Source organism: Eumetopias jubatus, unplaced genomic scaffold, assembly GCF_037043125.1.
Source record: "Eumetopias jubatus isolate StellerSeaLion01/CBP00866 unplaced genomic scaffold, mEumJub1_p1.0 scaffold_12, whole genome shotgun sequence".
NCBI lineage: Eukaryota > Metazoa > Chordata > Mammalia > Carnivora > Otariidae > Eumetopias > Eumetopias jubatus.
Genome location: NW_028274818.1, coordinates 15,522,547 through 15,545,327, shown reverse-complemented (window position 1 = coordinate 15,545,327; position 22,781 = coordinate 15,522,547). Strand labels below are relative to the sequence as shown.

Here is a 22,781-nt window from a genome sequence, read left to right as displayed (position 1 = left end):
TTGGTTTGGCAATGATTTCTCAAAACTTAATGCCAAAATGTTGAACTTATTCTATAGTTGTAAAAAGCGGGAGACAGGTATAATAGATATAAGATCCATCATATTTTTTGTTCCTTTATATAAACAAAATTGCTAGTTGGTCTATATTTTATGCATCAACCAATTCTCATCTCAGCTAGCTAATATGAAAAAAGGAAACTCATGGGCATGTTTGGTACCTTAAAAGCCAAAAACAAAAACAAAAACCCACAAAAAACCCAACTATTTCAAAAATAATTTCCCACAATAAAAATCATATTACAAATGAAAAGTTAGCAAGAGTCCACAGAAAATAGATTGGCAGAAAATCTGAAGAACTGGCTTCTACTCTTACTTGTCTGTTCCCAGACCACTTAGCAGTTTTGTCTAATTGGGGTAGGGGTGGAGGGAAACAACAATATTTAACCTCTCTCAAATTCCATTTCCCAGGGTGCCTGGGTGGCTCAGTCGGTTAAGCCTCTGCCTTCGGCTCAGGTCATGATCCCAGGGTCTTGGGATCAAGTCCCCACATCGGGCTCCCTGCCCAGTGGGGAGTCTGTGGCTCCCCCTCCTTCTTGCTCATGCTCATGCTCTTTTTCATTATCTCTGTCTCTCTCAAATAAATAAAATATTTTTTAAAAAATGAAATTCCATTCCTTGAGCTGGAAAACCAGTTGATACTCCCCCTATTTCCTAAGATTGTTGAGAGATCAGTAAAACAATATAGGAGTAAGTATTTGAAATATGCTAACACATTATGCAAATGGAAAATCTTTTAATTATTAACCCCCTGGATTCGGATCTGATTTATTTTCAATTTTAACATTCCTCTACCAATTTTAACTCCACAACTTAATGACACTTGGTACACAATTTTAAATATTTAAATTTTACCTAATTTAATATTTAACCTGAATTTCCCCCCACGTGTTTTAAACCCATTACTTCTTGAAGTGTCTGTGTTGACTAATGAGAAAAATAGGTCCCTCTCCTCTCCATAACACCTCTTTATACATCTGTAAACAGTTATCATGTGTCCCCTCTGCCTTCTCTCCTTAAGATTGAACATTCTCAGGTCTCTCAGCCTTTTCTTAGAGGCCCCATTTTCAAAGCCCTTCATCATTTTTTGTTGCTCTCTTTTGAAACCTCTGGCAAATTTGCCTATGGTTTAAAAAGTGTGCCATCCCAAATGGAACATGGTACTCCTATCAAGGTGTAAGGATTGCCAAGCAGAGTCCAATAATCACATTATTTATTTTATCCTTGACAATTCTGCTAATACAACACAAGGTAGCAGTTGCCTTTTTTCTTTTTTCTTCTTCTCTTTTGTTTTTAACAGCATCACACTATGGACATCTTCTAAGATGTTAACTAGTGTAAATTAGAGCTCCTGAGGACAAGAATTAGTAAAATTAACTTACTAATCTTTCCTTTAGTCACATTACCTAGGGCAGCATTTCATAAATATTATGTGCTTAACAAATAGAGAGTGGTTTCATGAATCTTACTTGTACCTACAAATGGTAGTATTTATTTATTTTTTGGTTTGATGAAAAATATGATCCTTCATTTAAGATTGAAACATATGGAGGAGTAGAAAATCCACAGCCGACTCCTGTGGGATTATTAAAAAACACACAATAAAATTAGCCTAATTACTTTTAAAAGCAAGTAATTAGAATGACAGGTAAAGGAAATTTTTACTAAATTTTATTTACATAATACAGCTTTTCATTTACATGGAAGTTTCTGGAAACTCCACCAGAATACCAGAAACACAAACCATGAAACTAATGACCAATTAACTTAAAGTCAATTACTGTATGTAATGTGATAGATGACCTTATGGGATTTAGCTGGACAGTCAAACTTGCTTAATACTTGGTTTTGTAGGACCAAATCTAGAGAAAATATGAAAGGATTTGGCAAGGTCAGTGACTACAACCCAGGAAACCTTGATCTTCTATTGTATCTGCTGAGCAGAAAAAAAATCCTACCTGCTGTTCTGAATGTCAAAATGCAAGCCAGGAACCCAGTAGCTATATCAGGACTTCCTTTGCCGGGAACTAGTAAATGAGAGCAAAAAATGTAATCTCATGCAGATCAGGGATTGGAGTTAAAGGAATCTGAGGCAGTGATGATACCTTTTTATCCTGTATTATGAACATTGTATCTTACCAGACTAAGATTCTGTTGCCACAATGTTACACAGTGAGAAAATACCAAGTGCATTGGTAACAATGTAGCTAATCTTCCTTAGCTATTCAGGTGAGTAATAACCCATAGTTTTAAATACAGCCCTTTCAGAGGAGAGGGAAGAAAGATCAAGGAAAGAGCAAAGATTCTCCTAGAATTTTAACCATCCCAGAATAAATTATGCATCCTGGACTACAGATTTTAAAAAATACTTGGCAAACATACTTTAGTATGGCTTTTCATTGAAAATATACAAAGCCAAACTAACCAAAAAACATTTCACAATAGCTTTAAGAATATCATTGGCTAAAACGAATACATATCTTTGAAGAATAAGCCCCAAGAAATTATGATTGCTCAGTTATTGAGTATGTACTAGAAATTTACATTATACTAGAAATTTTAGAAAGGGCCTAAAAATTATAAACTATATTTTAAAAATAGTTTACTCAGGTAGCAGGACAAAGAGTTATAAATATGATACAATCCAACCACCAATTTCAGTTCTTCACCTACCTGACCACTGGTCAACCTTTTATACTAGTGACCATTACGGAATATTACGGAATTCATCAACCTTTCCTTGACTTTCAGGTAGGTCCTTTATCTGCATTTGAGCTATTCCTTCTTGGTTGTCTTTTATTATCCTGGAATGCCTTCTATCCCCCCAAGGTCTATTCTTGACTGTAAGTCACTGAACGCATTCCCATGGCTTCAACTTCTATTCATATGCTGGTGAATTCTTTTTAAGTTAAGACTCTCTGGTTACATATTCAGACTCAAGTTACCTTGAACAGAAGAAGGAACTTACTATTCAAAGATAATGGTGTGTTCTGGAACTCAAGTCCAGGGACACAGCCCAGCCTAGGAAAGGTCTTTGCATAGGGAGTAGGAAAACCTTCAGGCATGCTCTCCTTCTACTTCTCCTCTCTCTGTCCTCCTGTCTCTCTTTAACAGCTTTAGTTCTCTATTTCCTCCCACCCCACAGCAGTATACATAAAGGTTATGTTCAAGAGATAAGGTAGACTGATGGGTTAGCTCTGAATTCCAATTCCAAATTCCTGTGAAAACTAGATCAGTTCCACTGGGTCAGGCATTCATACTTGTCCTAACAGTGATCAAGGGTCTATGGCACACGTGTCTCTCCCTGGGGGAGGCAGAGATAATGTGGTAAAATGGAGTAACTGTGTGCAGACCAATAGCTTAAAGGATGTCTCAATCAACTGCCAAATCTATGTCTATAGCTTAAACTATTTTTTTAAGGTTATGTCCTAATCTAGTATTTGAGGATTTTTTATTATTGTTGAGAGCTTAGCTTTGGCTATAGCACACGACTGAGCAGAAAAATAGCAGTATATGATAATGGTTAAAAGTAGTCAAACAGCCATGGATTCTATTCTGCATAAGGCCTTTGAGATCAGGAAACAAGTCTACTAGATACCAGCTACAGTCTCATTGTCCAGTACAGTGTCTAGAGCACAAAACACTACCAACAACAACAGCGAGAACAAAGTAAATGGAGAAATTAATCACTTTTGAAAACAACAGACACTGCTAGTGTCTTTTCCTGAGATGTGATGTTTAAAAACCTTTCATTTCATATATGCAGTTTAAATAAGTAGTAATCCTAAAAATATTGTCTTACACGTGCCCACAAAACAGAGATAATGTGTCATATTAGATACAAGGGGGAAAAAAAGAAAACTCAAAATAAGATACTTGCTGGAACTTTTTAATGAGGCATTAACAGCTCTGTAAATTAAAGTTCTAATTTGCACAGTTTTATGAAGCAAACAAGGAGAGAACAGCATCAGATTTGGCTGTTGCTTGCTGCCTCCACTCAACACATTTTAAGTGAGTGTCAAATTGATTTTGCAATACTTAATTATATTTCTCTAATTTTTTTGACTACTGAATTTATAAGTATGCAGAAGAAATCAGTTTTCAGCAAACTAGTTTTCTCAGTTAAACTTAATAGCATAGCACATTAACACCAATTATGCGAGCTATGAAAAATGCATGACAGAGGCGCAACAGAATCAAAGAACTGGTCAACGGCATATTCATATGTGTATTTCATATTTTTGCTGATTAAATTTCTTCTTGTGATAAAATGCCTGAAAAATGGACAAACCACAGCTCTCTGTGTTCATAAAAATTTCTGTCCTAATGTCAATGAGATCAGAAGAAGTCCCTTTCTGTAGAGGAAAAAAAAACTATTTTGCTGAAATTGTACAGATTCTTGCTGTCACTATAGTTTAGTAAAAGTCATTTTCCTATGCTTTAAAGTATATAGTGGATACCAATTTATTTCAGTGAAATTTGCAGTGTTGAGCCTAATCTAAAGTATATACACTGCTTACATCTTTATCTAAAGGAGTTCAGGACCACAGGGCGCCTGAGTGGCTCAGTCGTTAAGCATCTGCCTTCGGCTCAGGTCATGAGCCCAGGGTCCTGGGATCGAGCCCCACATCGAGTCCCACATTGGGCTCCCTCCTCGGCAGGAAGCCTGCTTCTCCCTCTCCCACTCCCCCTGCTTGTGTTCCTGCTCTCGCTATCTCTCTCTCTGTCAAATAAATAAATAAAATAAAGCAAAATAAAAAAAATAAAGGAGTTCAGGACCAGTAAATTAAATAATATAAAAACTGGTTGATTTTTCTCTAAATAAAGTTAAAGAAATTTTCCATCACAATGTAGATCAATGGTTCTCATTATTGCAAGAATCACCTGGAATTCTTTTTCTTTTACCCATTTTATTGAAGTATAAATTACATGCAATAAATGACATTCATTTAAAGGATACAGGTCAATAAATTTTGAAAGGTGTATACCTGTAAAAGCACCACTATGATTACTACAGAATATTTCCATCATCCCCTCTTTCTCAGCCTCAAGGAATCATTTAACTTTTTGTTACAGTAGTTTGTATTTTTTGAGAATTACCATTAAGTACTCTTCTGTCTTCTTTACTCAGCCCGTCAACAGAGATTGATCCACGTTGTTGTTTGTATCAGTAGTTTATTCCTTTGTACTGTTGAGGAGTATCCCATTGTAGGGACATACCACAGTTTGTTTATCCATTCACCTATTGATGCATATTTGTGTTGTTTCTAGTTTGGGGCCATGGTGAGTATAGCTATGAATATTTATGTGCATGCCTTTTGTACAGACAAATTCTTTCGTTTCTCTTAGACAAATACCTCTGAGAGGAATGGCTGGGTCATATAGTATGTGCATGCTGAACTGAGTCCATATTGAGATCTTGTCAAAATACAAATTTCTAGCTATTTCCTCAGCAATTAGGATCTGTGGTAGAATTCAGAACTTGCTTTTGTTTTTTTTAACCCCTTATTCAGGCTAATTCTTATAAAGAAGGTCTTCTAACATTTTGTGAGACATTCTGTTGACAAAACTAACAGATGATTGAATGAAATGGTCACTTTCAATCAGTCAATCTATAAAAAGTATATGCACAATCTTAGTAAAAATATCAATTTAATTTAGCAAACGCTTAGTAAAAGCATACTTGGCATCAGCCTCCAGCCTGCAGAGTGATCTTATAAAGATGATAAAATTAAGTTCAAAATCCCAAATATGGTGGTCTGAAAAGTTCAAGATTGGCCCCTCCTTCTCATATTTCAACCGCATGAAATACCATTCTTTCCTTGCTTTTTGTGCTCTGGCTATATTGGATTCTTCCGGTTTTGCTTGTTTGTTCATGTTTGTTTATTCATACACCGTGTTATCTCCCATACCAAGGCACTTATGCATGCCATTTTCTCTACCTGAGGTTCTCTACTTGTGTTTCCTGCCTAGCTAACTCAAATTGCATTTTTTTAGATGATAAAACTCTTCCTTTGGGAGACCTTCATGAATCCTCCAGAGTGGGCTAAATGCTCCTGTTATCTGATATGAGTTTTCTACATCTTACTTTTGGACTCCACATACTTGAAATCTTTTTTTTTTTTTTTTTTTTTGGCAACTTTTCAAATTGAAGTGTAACATAACAATAAAGCGAACACATTATCAGGGCATATTTTGGTGGACATTTACAAAGGAAACACACACATAAACACCTCTCAGAACAATGTATAGAATAATTCCACAACCTCAGGAACCTCCTTTTTCTCTTCCTTTTAGTTATTACCCCTTCTTATCCTGTTACCACTGACCCATTTCTCTATTTTTGAAACTTACATAAACGGAAAACTAGATTCTTTTGTTTCTAGCTTCTTTCACCCAGTGGTAGACCATGAGATTTATCCATGTTGCGTGAAGCAATAGTTGGTTCATGTTTACTTGGTCCTCTTTCTTGGTATTTCTAGTAATTTTGGATTGAATATAAGATATCATGTATAAAAAATTATAGACTCTTGTTGATGTTATCTCCTTTTAGGAAATATTGAAATATTTTTGGCAGGCAGACAACCTTTATCCTATCAGCAGTTGAGATGGGTTGAGGCTTTACTTCAGGCTTTGAGAAGACCCGTCTGTTTCTGGTTTACTCTTACTGATAGGATTTCAATGGATAGCCTGGCATATTTACCAGACCCTTCCTTCTTGGTAGGCCCTGAACTCTAATTTCTAGTCTCTCAAGCCATGCTTTCATTTTCCTAAGACTATGCAGTCTGGGAACTAGCAAATAAAACAGAAAGAAAAAGCAAAGATAAATTAAAGTCTCACCTAAATGGTTTTCCTTATTTCTAGGGTCTTAATCTCCCATGTCCTTGCAGTCCTAGTTACTCAGTAATGTCTTTGAACAATCACATTTTTAAGAAATTCTATCTAGTTTCTTTTCTTTTTTTCTTTCAGCATGAGGATTTTTTGCTCTCCTTCACACCTGAAAACAGCTCTGTCTCTCATGGCTGGAGACAGAAATCACTTATAATTACCTAATTACATGTTTGAAGCATGATTTTGCTGCAAGACTTTAAGCTCCCTAAGGTTAGGTATTCTATCTGTTTTGCTCAATACTCTTTCTAAAACACCAATCACAGCATCTGGCAAATGGGGTGAAATTGAGAAAAATCTGCATATGGGCTGATAAAATGATTGAGTTCTTTCATCTAAACATAGATAGAGAAAGCAGAGCCAAAAGCCTTGAAAAACAGCTTACAGAAAATCGCAGCGGGAACCTAGTGAGATATATTTGGTTTCTTCATATTTTTAAAAGGATATAACATTGCCATTACTATTTACGGACACATAGGGTGGGGATTAGGAAAAGTTTCATTTTGAAAATTACTGATAATCTTGAAGAAAGCATTTCAGATGAAGAAGTGGGAAGAAAAAAAGTAAGTGACAGACGGAGGAATGATTGGTAGTGAGGAACTGGACATGCAGAGCATCCTAGTTTTTAAGAAAACTGGATTATGAAGAAAAGAGAGGAAATAGTGTTAGATTAACAAGTGCATGTTAAAATGTAAAGGTAGCCACCAGACATGCAGAAATAAGATGTAGAGCATCTAAGTCTCTTGAGAAAGGAGAGAGGCAGCTAAAAACACAAAGGTCAGAAGTTCATAGATTGAATAAAATGAAGTCAAATCTCAGAGATATGTAGTAGAGAGAAGTTATAAAAGAGTAGAGTCAAGATTTATGTAGTTTAGGCACATAAAATACATGTATGAATGGAAAAGCACATGATGTGAAAATCCTGAATGAAAAAAATGTCAGCCATAAATGCATGTATAACAATGACCACAAATATATTGTGGGCCAATCCTTTATGGTGATTCCTGCACTTAAACCTTACAGTAATCCATTTTACGGATGAAGACACTGAGTGATGGGACTGGGAAGGGATTCATGCCAAGTCACACACTGCATGGTGGGGAAGCCAGATTTTAAACATGGGGAGTCTGACTTCAGAACCTGCTCTTTGCGCTGCCGCCACTGCTGTCTTCCTTCTGCACTATAGTGAACACCAGCATCAATACATCCATTGCCCTTGAAATAGGACTCAATCAGTTTGATGCTGTTAATCCATCCATAGCATTGATCACTGTTGTTTATAAAGCACTTTCGAGATTAAAAGTGCTTTTTATTGTACTCTATATGTTTATTATGACTGTCATCTTAAACCTATTGCAATAAGCCCTAATGATATGCATAGGTAAAAGTGTCAAAATATTCATTAACTTCAAAATTTAATAAGCCTAAGGAGATCCTGTATCTAAGAGATGTGCAACACCTCGTTTCCAACAACACGTTGTGAGGGCTATAGGGCAGAGAACAACTCCTATAGAGCACTCTCTAGCTACAACAATTGACGCAGAAGGAACTCCACCTTACCTGATAACTGAGGACCATTCATAACAATTTCTCCTTGTCTCAAGTACTATATAGCTTAAAACATACTTTCTTATACATTGTAGGCCAATAGAGGCTAAACAAATTGAGTTATCCCTCTAGGCTATCACAACTTCCCACAAGGTAGCTTTCAAAATTATGTAATATATTCTAATGCACCGGGAATGTTACCATTAATTCATTCTTGTAGCTAAGCAATCTTTCTTTTTTTTTTTTAAGATTTTATTTATTTATTTGACAGGGAGAGAGACAGAGAGAGAGCACAAGCAGGAGGAGCAGCAGAGGGAGAGGGAGAAGCAGGCTCCCAGCTGAGCAGGGAGTCCGATGCGGGGCTCGATCCCAGAACCCCGGGATCATGACCCGAGCTGAAGGCAGACGCCTAACGGACTGAGCCACCCAGGTGCCCTGCTAAGCAATCTTTCTTACATATTTTCCTTTTTTGATCTAACTCATTTAGCTAATTCTTTACTCAACAAACATTTATTGAACATCTGGTCCTCTGCTGTGCAAGGACAAATGTTGTAACAGAAGAAAATAGTCATAAATTCAGTCGGCTTGGGATCTAGCCAAGTGAACAAGCCATTCTAATAGAGTGTGGTAGGGATTAAAATAGAGACATTCTCATTTTCTGTGGTAGGATAGAGGAGAGGCCCCTAAGCTAGATTTGGCACCGGGGCAAGGGGGAGGCTATTCGGAGGAACAGCTCTGCTGACACTTTAGTGATGGGTAGGAATTAGCCCAGTGAAAGGAAGGAGAAGCATTTGCAAGTAAGGGAGGGCATTGCAGGCAAAAGCATGGATCGAAGACCCAGGCATCTAAGACAGCAAGGCACATTCAAATGGCGGGGACGAAAGGCAGTCATAGAGCCAAGAGGAAACCAGGAGGTATATGGATGGAAAGATGAGGCTGGAAAGGTAAGCGGAAGAGTTCATGCAGGGCATCGTGATGTTGGAAACTACTGAAAAGTTTAAAGCAAGAAAATGGCAAGACAGATCATTAGTTAGAAAAACAGCCTAGATAAGAGTGAAACTGTTGGTATGGAGACCCACAACAGAGACCCGGATTAGGGACCAGTGGATGGTTCCGAGAGATATATCAGAGGAAGAATGGCCAGAGAAGGAACAATGGATGGAATGTTAGAAAGGGAGTGAGAAATTATATTCAAGAAACTTCCCAGGTTTCTATCTCAGGCAATTAGTAATATTCACTTTGGTAGACACAATGGTAAGCACAGAAGAAGGAATGGACTTCAGGGGAGAAAAATGAAGGAAGCAGAAGCCAAGAAAGAGGTATCTGCCTTCTTTTTCAATTTTCTGCCTGTTTGGGAGGGAAGATCATTATATCATTCATTCCCACAAACTTCCCACAAGTCCCTATCTTTCTTTTACAAAATTCTCCCAGGACTCGCTTTGTTTGTGAGGATGACATGGCCACCATTACCAGAGATGACTTAGGTGCCTGAATGTCTATAACGGTGCTTGTGCCCCTCCTTCCTCCTTATGACTCTTTTTTTGCACTTAAGTTCAAAGAACTTCCAAACTGAGGCTGCTCCTCAGTCAAGAAAATGTACGTAACTGAGTTTCCCTCCTTTTTTTTTTTAAAAAAAAAAGCTTTATTTGAGAGAGAGAGCACACACATGCGTGAGCACAGTGGGAGAGGGGCAGAGGGAGAGGGGGAGAGAGAGAGACTCTCAAGCAGACTGCCCGCTGAACCCCGAGCCCTACCCAGGGCTTGATCCCGTGACCCTGAGATCATGACCTGAGCTGAAGTCAAGAGTCAGACGCTTCACTGACAGAGCCTCCCAGGTGCTCCCTGAGTTTCCCTTCTTGAATATCCAAACAAATACCTGAGGACTATGTTTATGAGCTTCCTTCAATGTGTAGAACTTAAATGTGGCCTGCATATTTGCACCTCATATTGCCCCACTCAAATGGAATGCCTGGTGCGTGATTTCATAAGACATTTCTTCAGAATATTAGAACATAGTTTTGAAAGATATGGCATTTTGGCATTGATATTATTTGAAATCTAATCTGAGTAGAAATGAAATTAATCTATACTCTCCTGTAGGTGTTATATGTATCCCAACAGATATAACATAACAGTAAGTATAGGTCTTTAAATATCTTTAATTTTTTTCCAAAAATAAATATAAAATAATTCATCTTATTTGATTGTTTCATAGGGGCTAGTTTCTCTATCATTGCTGACCATTATGACTCTTTTTCTGCTCAAAGTTCCTCTTTCTACACATTTAAGGATGAAAAGAAAACTAAAATTAATCTCTATTATATTGATGCTGAATGTCATTAAGAGATGGAGAATTTTATTTTTTTTCTTCAGCAAAGAAGCTTCGAGAAGATTTTTAAATGGCTAACATATCGTAAGAAAAAGACATTGGACAATTTATGTAGGTAAATGTGAGACCACATAGAAAACCTGAGGGCATAGTTGACACGGGGTGTTTGAGAATGTGGCGTGAGAATGTGGGAACAAACGTGCACTGTGTATAGCAGGTGACCATACATTTTGGTGTGATTGTAACAGAGAAGGAAAATGCAGACCCCTTAATGCTGATTCAAAGAGTTATCAACCAACAGAAACAGTTTGCACCAAATGTAAGTATTATTCTACCCTATTGGCATGATAAATGCTGACTTGGCTTACTGAACACATAAATCCCTCTTGGGAAAAACTAGATGTTGTTTCAAGATATTTTCATTTATTAAGCATTACTACTATTTTTGTTGTTAGTTCTCTCCTGTTTCTTTTACCTGAGCTACCCTGTACTCATCTTTAGGGTTTTTTTTTTTTTTTAAGATTTAATGTATTTATTTGAGAGAGAGAATGAGAGAGAGAGAGAGAGAGAGAGAGGATGAGCAGGGAGAGGGGCAGAAGGGAAGCTGACTCCCTGCTGAGCAGGGAGCCCAATGCAGGGCTCCATCCCAGGACTCCCAGATTGTGACCTGAGCGGAAGGCAGATGCTTAACCGACTGAGCCACCCAGGCACCTGATCTTTAGGGTTCTTGGCATTAGGCAGAAGAAAGAAAAATGTACTGTTAAAGATGAAATTATATATTAATTTAAGGAACAAAGACTAGACTCTTAACCAAAATAGGCAAACTATCAACATGACGTCTGTTCTTGTAAATAAAGCGTTTTTACCCAAAAAACTAGACTACCCTTATGTGTTTCTATATCACCTATGGCTGTTTTCATACCACCATGGCAAGCTGAGGCATTGGGACAGAGACCTCATGGCTTACAAAGCAGACAATATTTAATGTCTGGACATTTACAGGAGAACTTTGTGACCTCCTGCTCTAGATTGACACTGTACAAGTTAAAAGGCGGGGGGTGGAGGAAGGGAGGAAGAGTTTTCTCTTCATGCAAAGAGAAACTTACAATTTCATTCAATTTGACCAGTGGAGCAAGACCAAACTGGTAAAAGAAAAAGTCATGTGCTGAAATGATTCTTTTGTGAAATCAGAGCTAAAATTAGAAAGTGAAACTGAAATGACTCCCACACCAACCCCACCATTAACATTTCAAACACAAGGCAACTTCAAAATGTGTCACTTTAAAAAATACAAGGGTTAAGACACACGCAATCATCATAAACTGGCCTTGATGATGAATTTGGTGAATGGGGAGAAACATGGTCCTTTCCCCTCCAGCGATGTTATCGTTACACATCTCCACAAAAGGCAGCAAAAACAAAACAATTTTAATCCTTACTTCTTAATATCCCTCATCACCATGGCTTAGTCTGACTTCTGTGATTCTCAAAAGATAGGCATTTGGATCCTTGTCCCTACCAGTCCATACGGATACACTCAACCAGACATTCACACTCTCTTCTGATTCTGTCACAACCAGAAACACACCAGGAGCTTCTTTCTTCCCCAAGAGCCACTTCTCTAGTTTGTTCCCAAGTTCCATGTTTACTCTTGCCTTTATTTTTCCATATCATTACTGCCTGTTCATCAAACTGCTAGGCCATATAGGCAATGCATGGATTTGTTTTTTAATAACTATGACTAAGATCTAACATCAAAGGTAAAATAAAACTTGTGATTTAAATCTGCCTTGTAAGGACTTGGCATTTTATTTAGTTTGTTGTTGTTGCTGTTTTGTTTGTTTTTTTAAGCACTTTCTGGCAAAAGGACTTGCTCCCAGTCAGAGGACAACAAATACTGGGTGCCAAGGGTGTTGAAGGTCAGAATTAATATGCTTTTACTAATGAGTCTATCTGATATTTTCCCTGCTTGCACCTTCCCTATAACTGCATATAATCAGCTTTCCTTTAATGAAGTGTTTAAATGTCCCAGCTCACTATAAATAATAATAAAGCATATATATCATAAAGTAAAAAAATACAAAATACATGCTTTTAAGGAATATTGATTCAGGGAGTTGCATTTCTCTTTTCATAGGTCGGTCATTAATTGCATTTCTGTTTCCTAAAGCATTCAAGTTCAGTCATTTTGGGGAAGGCAAATACTAGGAGACAAAAATGTATGACAATCATTTAGTGTCCTTGAACAGCATTATTACAAAGAAAGTGTACAGAGTTCTCATCTGCAAAATATTCAACATCAGTAATCACATTTCTCGTGAAGACAAATAAAAAGGAATTACATCCAGGTGCACATGTATGCTCATCTCCCCAGTGGTTTGCTACAAAGATCTCCCCAAAGGCAGTCCCTGATTTCTGGGCAGGGTCACCAGTAAAGGCAGTTTAAAAGGCTGGTGTGATTGGCATCTGGATACTACAATCATCAAATCTTCCCCCAAATGATCATGGACCTGTTTTTGCTAATAGGAAGAAAAAGTGACAAGGAGAGAAAGGGTCACCTTTGGAATGCCAATCTGAGCGGTAGTTTAGTTTGCTGTTTTTACCAGGATCCTTTGGATTACTAGCGTTACATGGAAAGGACTAAATTTTTTGTATAAATCAAGTGGATTTACTCTGCATTCCTGAAAAAAAACGAGGATTTTTTTTTTTTCCCTCCGAAGACACAATGATCACCCTGTCCCGCTGCAGTAGGGATGTTCTATTTGCTACTCCTGTTCTGGAAGGAGAAAGTACTGTTAACCCCATGTGACCAGAAGAATATTTTACAATGATATTTACATTATTTTCTAGATATAATATTATGAACTTCTATTGAATTTGCTGCCTCTTTGTATGCTCCAGCATAACCCAAGAATTGTATATCCATTTCTATATCAAGTATTTCTCTCCATATCATTTAAATTATCCCTAAAAATTAATGTATTCCCTAAGACTAAGAGAGAAAAATAAATTTATGTTAATCTTAAATTGTAAACATATTATATGAAAAAAATCAAAACTGAACAATTTACTTGAAAATCTAGTTGTTTTTAAACACACAGCAATAGCCTCTATTTCGAATTTTTGAAGCTACATAAATATTCTATATTCACTGACTGGAATTTTAGAAGTTAGAGGCATCGGTCATTTAGTGCAATCCTCAGTTTAATAAATGAGTATGATTAGATCCACAGAAAAATCATTTATCCAATATTTCAATACTAGGTAGATTAATTATTCTTGATAACAAAATTAAATAACACATTTTAATATAGAAGCTGCATATTACTCATACCCTAAATAGAACATTTAGGTACACACATCTTACATTACATGTAACAGCAGATGAATTAAGAGAATATTGATTTTAGAATTTCATAAGACTCTTAGAAAAGCTCCTGTCTCATGGTAAACACTTAACAAACATTTGTTAAATGACTAACGGTTAATAGCTAAAGTTTAATGACTTCTAAGTAATCTGTGTGATAGACACTGTGCAGCGTTCGCAAGGTAGGCTATTGCCTTTCATCCTCACCTACTTCTAGACATAAGTATTGTAAGCAGTATTATTATGCCAATTTTAAAGAAAAGGAAACAAAGGTACAAAAACGATTAAGTGGTTTGTCTATAAACAATGGGGCCTAGATCTGAAACTTATTAGTCTGCTCCCAAAACATTCACTCCTAATCATAGAGAAATGAGGAAGTTAATACCTGATCTTAAATTTATACTATGATGTAAATGACTGATAATATACCCTTCCTGAAGATTAGATTTTTGAAAGAACACTTGTAGCTAAAAGGAAAAGGGACCAAAAACATATCCTAAGAAAGCTGTATCTGGTTAATTGTTCTTCCCAGAGGTAAATTTTGATAGAGTTCATTTACAATATAAAGCTAAGTAATTTATGATATTAAGCAACATGTTAGAACATATACTCATATTTTTGAATTGTTTTCATTATATCATATGAGATGAAAACATTTAAAGCAAATATGAAGAGGGGTGAGTTATATAGGAGATTCCCTTCTTGAACTGTAATACTGAGATCATTTATATTGAGACTTTCAATACATTGTTCATGACTATGGAATATGCTATGAATGTATTTATAAATCTTGTCATCAATGGGTGAAATCTAATTTCTTATATATATATATACATATATATAACATGTACAATAATATACATTACTGTATGTTTTGTCTTTGAATATTATTTGATATCTCCATTCATATTTCAGGACTCCTTTTAGAGTTTGATATTTTAAAATGAATAATTCAAAATAAAAGCAGATCTTAGCTCTTACAATTATTCACTTATTAAATATAATTAATCATTTTAGAGATTTCTAAAATTTACTCTTTAAATTTGCCAGAATATAAAAAACCTGCATGAAATATATAGAAATATGAGTTGATAGCACCATTTGCATATAGCATTTCAGCCCATTTAAAACAATTTCATTCAGACATTAAGCATCAAGCTTCTAGGAACATTCTGGAATCAATTGCTACGGAAAGAAAAGTGATCCCTAGGATGGCTTTGGGTATGCAAGCAAATAAATAAGGCCAACCCTATTTACTATTCATACCTAAAAAGCCAACAACTTAGAGACAAATCCAAAAAAGTTGCATGGCATTGGGTAAGGAAGAGCTGAGTGATAATTATTTTACCTCCCATCCTTATTGATTAATTTTACATACTTCTTATTCTACAACTCCCAAAGAACTGTCCACGTATGCGCCTTCCCCCTCCACGGCAAAGCACCAGCATTTGAATCAGAAGCTTCCAGTTCACATTTCAACCCTGACCTTGAGTGGCTATGATACCTGAGTCTCACTTCCTCTGTACTCAGAGGGTAAAATTTCCACCTACAAGCTTGTAGAGGGATTGAATTAAATAATATTTAAGTAAAACAAGTGGAAGATGCTCATTATACAAGTACCTCTCTGCTTAGGAAAGATGCAAGCATCTTTGAGAAAGCTATTGCACTGGTTTTGCAAACTTGTCCTAGCTTATTAATTGGGTAAACTTCATTTTAAAAAAAAATTTTTTATTGTTATGTTAATCACCATACATTACATCATTAGTTCTTGATGTAGTGTTCCATGATTCATTGTTTGTGCATAACACCCAGTGCTCCACGCAGAATGTGCCCTCTTTAATACCCATCACCAGGCTAACCCATCCCCCCACCCCCTCCCCTCTAGAACCCTCAGTTTGTTTTTCAGAGTCCATCGTCTCTCCTGGTTCGTCTCCCCCTCCGACTTACTCCCCTTCATTCTTCCTCTTCTGCTATCTTCTTCTTTTTCTTTTTTCTTAACATATGTTGCATTATTTGTTTCAGAGGTACAGATCTGTGATTCAACAGTCTTGCACAATTCACAGCGCTCACCATAGCACATACCCTACCCAATGTCTATCAGGTAAACTTCATTTAACCATGGCTCAGCTCAATACAATTATTCAACCAACCCTGCCAATTGAACCAAAGGGTCAAACCAATGAATTGATGCACACCTGGTTTAAAAGTTAAAGAGAACCTTAAAAGTAAGGCAAAGCTGCTAATAAAAAGGGGCTAGTAATGCCCCAGAACGTGCCTGAATGCAGAAGAACATCTTATTCTCTGGGAATCACCAAACCTCCAGGGAGCAGTTCAAGCCAAAATTGTGATCTCCCCGCCTTGCCCTTCAAATAATGTGTACTCTCCAAACACATTTTCTATGCAGCTGGAGGCTTTGTTATAGACAGAAGGATCCTGCTTAGTTAGGCCGGTGTTTATGGCCTAACTTTTTTAAAGAGGAATTTGGAAAACTTCCCAGATGCTACATCTGCCCCTAGCCCTTGCACCTCAGAGTATAAGGCCGGCTAGGGAGAGCGTGAAGATGACTAAATTTGTTAACGGTGGACGGGCCACTCTATCTTTCACTGCAACAACAGTAGGTGATCCCATCAAAAATCTGTCTGCTGGCTAGCCAGCAAATCTGAGCGGACAAATGCTTGCAGCAGATATACTCTGCTTAATGGAAATGAATGTTGTTTCCTCGAAGAAACCCATTGCAAGCCAAATGTTGGACCAGGAAGGCAATTTCTACTTCCATTTGAGCAAAGGCTTTTCAACTTTGTATCTATAGGCTTTTTAACTTTCTTTTCCACATTACCTATTTTTTCTTTCTTTTCCTTCCTTTCTTTGACGTTTACGAATATTAAGCAGAAGTTGAACACTTCATGATTGCTTAGTGGCTGAATATCTAATACTCAGTGCGGATTTTGAGGCACCAGGCCACTAGGTAAGCAGGCATTCGCCTCAATATATCTCTGCTAGGACATCATTCATTACAAATGTGCATCAGCAGCCAGCCTCACTTCAGAGCAAACTATTTACTATTTTAAATAAAATAATATTTAAATAAAAATAAGCAATAATATTTGAGCCACATTTTATAGCTCAAATTCCACTTCATCGTCCTCAACACATGCAACATTTTCGAGACTATTTGCTCCAAAATGACTTTCTCCGGGATCGAATGAATATTGTTATGAGTTTACAGAATCATTTGTATCTTATATTTTGTATGTTTTTTTAAAAATTAGGAAAGTGACGTATGTAACATAAATAGTTACAGTTTTCTGCAATTATAGTGAAATAGTGCTTTTAGAAACTCGGATTCGGGAAGGTAACAGGACTTCCAGAGTACTGTAGGACGAACAAGACCAGGAGTTGTGTGAAACAAATGAGGCAGGATTATAGAGCCCCACACGTGAGGGATAGAGCCTGTCTTCTTTGAAAATTTTGGCATTTTGTTGGGGAATGTTTTGGCATTGATTTTCATTTTTAAAAATATATTGTAGGAAAATACTATTTTTGTTGATTTCTGAGGTAGTGTGTGTGTGTGTGTGTGTGTGTGTGTGTGTGTGTGTGCCCGAAGCAAGCACCTCACTTACCCATACTGCCAACATATCCATAGAAGGTATGTTTTCCCAAAATTAGCTTTTCCCATAATGTTCTCCAAAAAAACCTACTGATAGTTTAATGCTTAAAAAAAGTGACAAATAAGGATTAGGCATACTGAGCTAAGCAAAGTTAGCTTTCTTATAATTGCTTTTAGAGGTTTTAATAACCTGATGTATACTGAGAATCTCCCCAGCACGGTGCATTTCTCACACTCATCTGCCTACAGAAGTCTTCTTTTTCAATAGAGTAGGTAAAGTAGTCTGAGGAATACATTCTGGTAAATGGTGTCCGAGAGTCATTTCCAGCATATACTTTGATATAATAAGGCTACCTTCCCACATCTGTATTTTTCTTTTCTTTCCTCTACTTACCCACATCTCCCCACACAGAATACTAAAAAGATGGACAAGTTGACACATCAAGATGAAGTTATAAAAGGTCTGAATTAGTATTTCTGTGGACAGGCATAGTAAAAATTCACTCTGAAGGGATATCAAAATAACAAGAAACACCTTGGCGCCTAGCGCCTCTTCAACAGAGTGATGTCAAAAACACTTACCGGTAAAGTCCGTATTGACTGGGTGTGTGGAACTGGGAAATTTATAATATCCATTCCCTATGAAACGAATTCCTTTCATCATCATGGCCGTGGGAGCTGGGAGAGATGACTCTCTTCTTTCCAGCTGATACACAGGAGAAGGTCCATTGAGTTCTTCAGGTGGGAGCCATCTAACACGGATGGTTGTGCTGTTGATTCCTTCCACCACAGGAGGCCTCAGTTGGGTTGGTGCTAAGTGTCAAAAACACTTGTTACATTCAAGAACTTAGCGTCTATCTCTGATGCAGTTATTCACACACAGGTACACATGCACTTGTGTACATCACACTTGAGATCAAATCAGTTGTGGTCTCAATTCTTTACATGGCTCTAGGAACTGAAGACACAATAGAGTTTATCTTAAATGTGACTAAACACCATGAAAAAATAGGTACCATAAAACTTTGAGGATTAAACAAAATTGCCTCTTGCAGATAATTTCTCTATTCTTTCTCACTCAGGAAAAGACATTTCACATTATAGTCTGTTGGTGCCCACCCAGATTCCCTTTACCAAGCTGGTACCACAATGGTGCAATGTGTCTGTCTCTAATGGCTCGTGGTTGCCCCCTTTTCTGGAAAATTCCCTTGCCTGAGTGGACACTATCTCACCCAGAAGCTACAAGATCCCTCATGAAACTTGCAGTCTGTGACTAGCTGTGACTACCGCCAGTGATTACTGATCACAAAGGGCAGAGCCCCTAGGCTTAACATGGCTTCAACTTATGGCCGTAATTCACAGAGGCCAACAAAGTAAAGAAAATGATTGAAATGGTCTAATTCGGGAGACAAGAGAGAGTGTGGGGTCTGCAAAGAACCCGGCCATGGTGAATAGTCACTAATTCATGCCAGCCAATGGATAATGCAAGAAGGATGACCCAAAGTTGCCCGATCTTTTACTTTGTTAAATATAGTCATTTATGTGTAATTTTTCTGATTTTTGAAGCTTAGCAACTGGTTTAAATGAAAACAAACAAATAAGCAAAACCACTCTGAAAGCCCAACAGAGCATCCACATGAAGAAAAGGAGCCTGTGAGCTCAGGGGTTTATGAACTCCGGTCCAGGTTCAACAGACCCAGGGCAGCCCCCTGGGCCCTGAAATGACCACAGTACCTCCAGGGCCTGTGCCTAGCAGCAGTGAATGCCCAGTGCCCAAGCACACACTGAGGCCTTGGCATACTTCGAGGTCCTGGGACCCTGGTAATTCTCTGGAGGCTTCTGGGAAACTCCAGGAATGAGTAACAGAAATAGAGATTTTCCCTACAACCTGCTGGAAAGGGGGTCAGGGTAACAACTGAGTTAATAAAAATAAAGTTTTGTTTTGATTTTTCTTCTTTTATTTTTATTTAATTTCAAGTTAACTTATGGTATATTATTAGTTTCAGGGGTAGAATTTAACAATTCATCAATTGCATATAACACCCAGTGCTCATTACATCAAATGCCATCCTGATTTTTCTTCTTAGACAGTTGAGTGTGTAGGCTGCGATTCATTCCCACTCAAAGTGGTTTGGCTGGATTTGAGAGGTACCATCAAAGAAAGGAACAAATGTTATTATCACCAAGCCTACTTTTTCAGGGTCTAAACCAAAGCTGTGGACTCTTAATTTATACCTTTGTTAATATAGCCTTCTGCATACACAAAGTCTTTCCCGGTTTCAATAAACATAAATTAAAATGATATGAATACAAGAATCGATATCCTTAAACCATGAAAGATAATTCACCTTAAAACAGCTTAGAACAAGTACTATCTGTTACTTTCTAGAAAGCTTGGCCAGCTTTCCAAAGAGAAACACTTAATTGTGATTCTATTTTAACTTTTCGTAAAGTAGAGGGCACTGAGCAAAATGTTCATCAACTTAGAAAGATAATTAACAATTCTGTTCATTTTCTGCCACTACAAACCATGTGATGTTTTTATTTTTATATATGTATGGATCTGTAAATTTTATGCATGATTTCCTTTAGCATTCCTTGCCAAAAATAGTAAATGGTGGGTTCTCAAAGATTTCACTCTACAAGCTATGCCCCATCTTCAATATAATCCAAAACAAAATAAAAAGCTGACCATCTAGAAATTTCTCTCCCCTCAAGTTTCTCTTCAGTGTTTGGAATTCCATTCCTGTATTAAAATTTAAGCATTGGCTACGAGTTTAACAGGGGAAGAAGGATTGTCAAAAATTTTTGTGTCCTGGGTTCAGGGAAGCAATGGAGGACCAATTACATAATTTTTTATTATCTAAAATTTGCTATTTAAAAGCACAAAAGAAGGGTGCCTGGATGGCTCAGTCAGTTGAACATCCAACACTTGATTTCAGCTCAGGTCATGATCTCAGGTTTGTGAGATCAAGCCCCACGTTGGGCTCTGCACTCAGTGTGGAGTCGGCTTGAGATACCCTCTCTCTCTCTCTCTCCCTCTACCCCTCCCCCCAGCTCTCTCTCTCAAGTAAATAAATAAATCTTTAAAATAAATAAATAAAAGCACAAAAGAGGGATTTTGAACTCTTGTATTTTCTATATTCCACATAGGATTCCCTAGGGTTCTGGGACAAAAGGATTTGACATCTTAATTTGAAGCATACCATCTATTCCAATGATATCTAATGGAACTTTCTCTAAAGATGGAAATGTTCTGGATCCATGTTGTCTAATATGGTAGGCATTAGCCACATATGGATAGTTAGCACTTGATATGTGGTTAATGAGACTGAGGAATGGAAGTTTACATTTTATTTAATTTTTATTTTTATTTTAAGTTTAAATAATCATAAATGGTTATCATGGCTACCATACTGGATAGCAAAGATCCAGAGAATCACAAACTATACATTTTTGGTGCGTTGAGAATAGGATTTCCATTTTAACTAAATATTTAGAGAAATTAGGAATATACCTCCTGTACTTCTAAAGAACTAAAGAGTTTTATCCTTGTTTAAAAGTAGCCTCTTCTTCAAAGTCCCATTTGCTTGACATTTGGTATTCCTTTACTCCAACCACCCAGCTCGTTAGGGATAATGGTGAGGTTTTGTACCACTATGGTATTCAGAATCCCTTACCCCATTGATAGCATAATCCAAAATTCACTTCTTAACCAGGGCTATAAATTCAGAGTCAAACAAAACAAAAGGAATTCCAGCCACTCAACAGCTTTTTAAAAAATATCTCCTAAAAGTGAGAGTGCACTTTTTTTTTAATTTGGCAAAATGATTATAATCAATAAGGGCACTTTCACTGAGACTCCACTACAATTAATGTTGACTGTTTAAGTTCTAACAAGTAGTGGAACACTTCTAAATTAACAGGGGAATTATTCCACCAAGCAATTAGACTATTCTTAGGAAGTCAACTACAGAGAATGAGTCAAATTAGAGTATATTTTTTTATTCTCTTGCCTAAAAAAAACCAAACAACCGTCCAGCTGGTATGTTGTCATTTCACTTGGAGGAGTCAACCCAGCCTGTTTGAAAGGGTGAGCACCCTACTGAGTCATTATCTTCAGAGTTCCCTTAAGACCAGAGGGGGAATTTTCAATCAATTAAACTAGACTGGTCACACACACACACACACACACACACACACACACACACACACGTAGAGTGTTGAAAAGAAAAATAGATATTCCTGAACTATTAAACACGCTCACACAAATACAGACTCACTAAGAGAAAGGAGGTATAAAGGATTATTTTTCAGACTATCAAAGTAAAGGGATTATAGTTATAACTTTGTTAATCACAAAACAGTGAATTAAGAGACAACATAGAATAATTGAAAGAACTCTGCAGACTTTCAGAGATTATATTTTACCTTTTAATTTCCAATTCTGCATGACTTAAAAAATCACCTTGAACTTATATATGCCTCAGTTTTCCCATCTACAACATGAGGATACATTTTCATAGAATACCTTGACAATAACTGCTTTTAAAAATAATATATATGTGTATATGTATATATGTTGGCTAAACACATAATAATAAAAAAGAAAAAAACTATATATATATATATATATATATATATAATTGTATTAGGTTTTACAAAGCAAATTTCTAAACAAATCCAAGGCGCTATTATTGTTAGCCAATAACATCTTTCATATTACATATTATAAAAGGATATAATTCATCCACATTCAAAATCCGTATTTACTCAGAGAATCCTCTTATAGCTGTAAAGCAGAAAATGGATCTTCAATACCCATCATTTCAAAGAATAACAAGATACAGTCTGTTTCTACTTAGAATAAAATTACGATGTTTTTGTATTTTTCTGCAACTTCTTTGTATCCAGTTCCCAGCCTAGCTCCTCTATTTATAAATATTCTTTTATAAAAAGCTCTGATAATAGACATTCTTCTTTAT

At 36.8% G+C, this 22,781-nt stretch overlaps 1 protein-coding gene across 1 annotated transcript in view; it reads right to left on the bottom strand.

The window, feature by feature from the left end:
• USH2A (usherin) overlaps nucleotides 1-22,781 on the bottom strand; it is a 716,035-nt gene that overhangs the window by 482,068 nt on the left and 211,186 nt on the right. Inside the window, exon 20 of the mRNA XM_028104725.2 lies at nucleotides 18,379-18,609. Within this exon, the coding sequence (XP_027960526.2) occupies nucleotides 18,379-18,609 (231 nt within the window). The remainder of the gene's footprint in view (nucleotides 1-18,378; nucleotides 18,610-22,781) is intronic.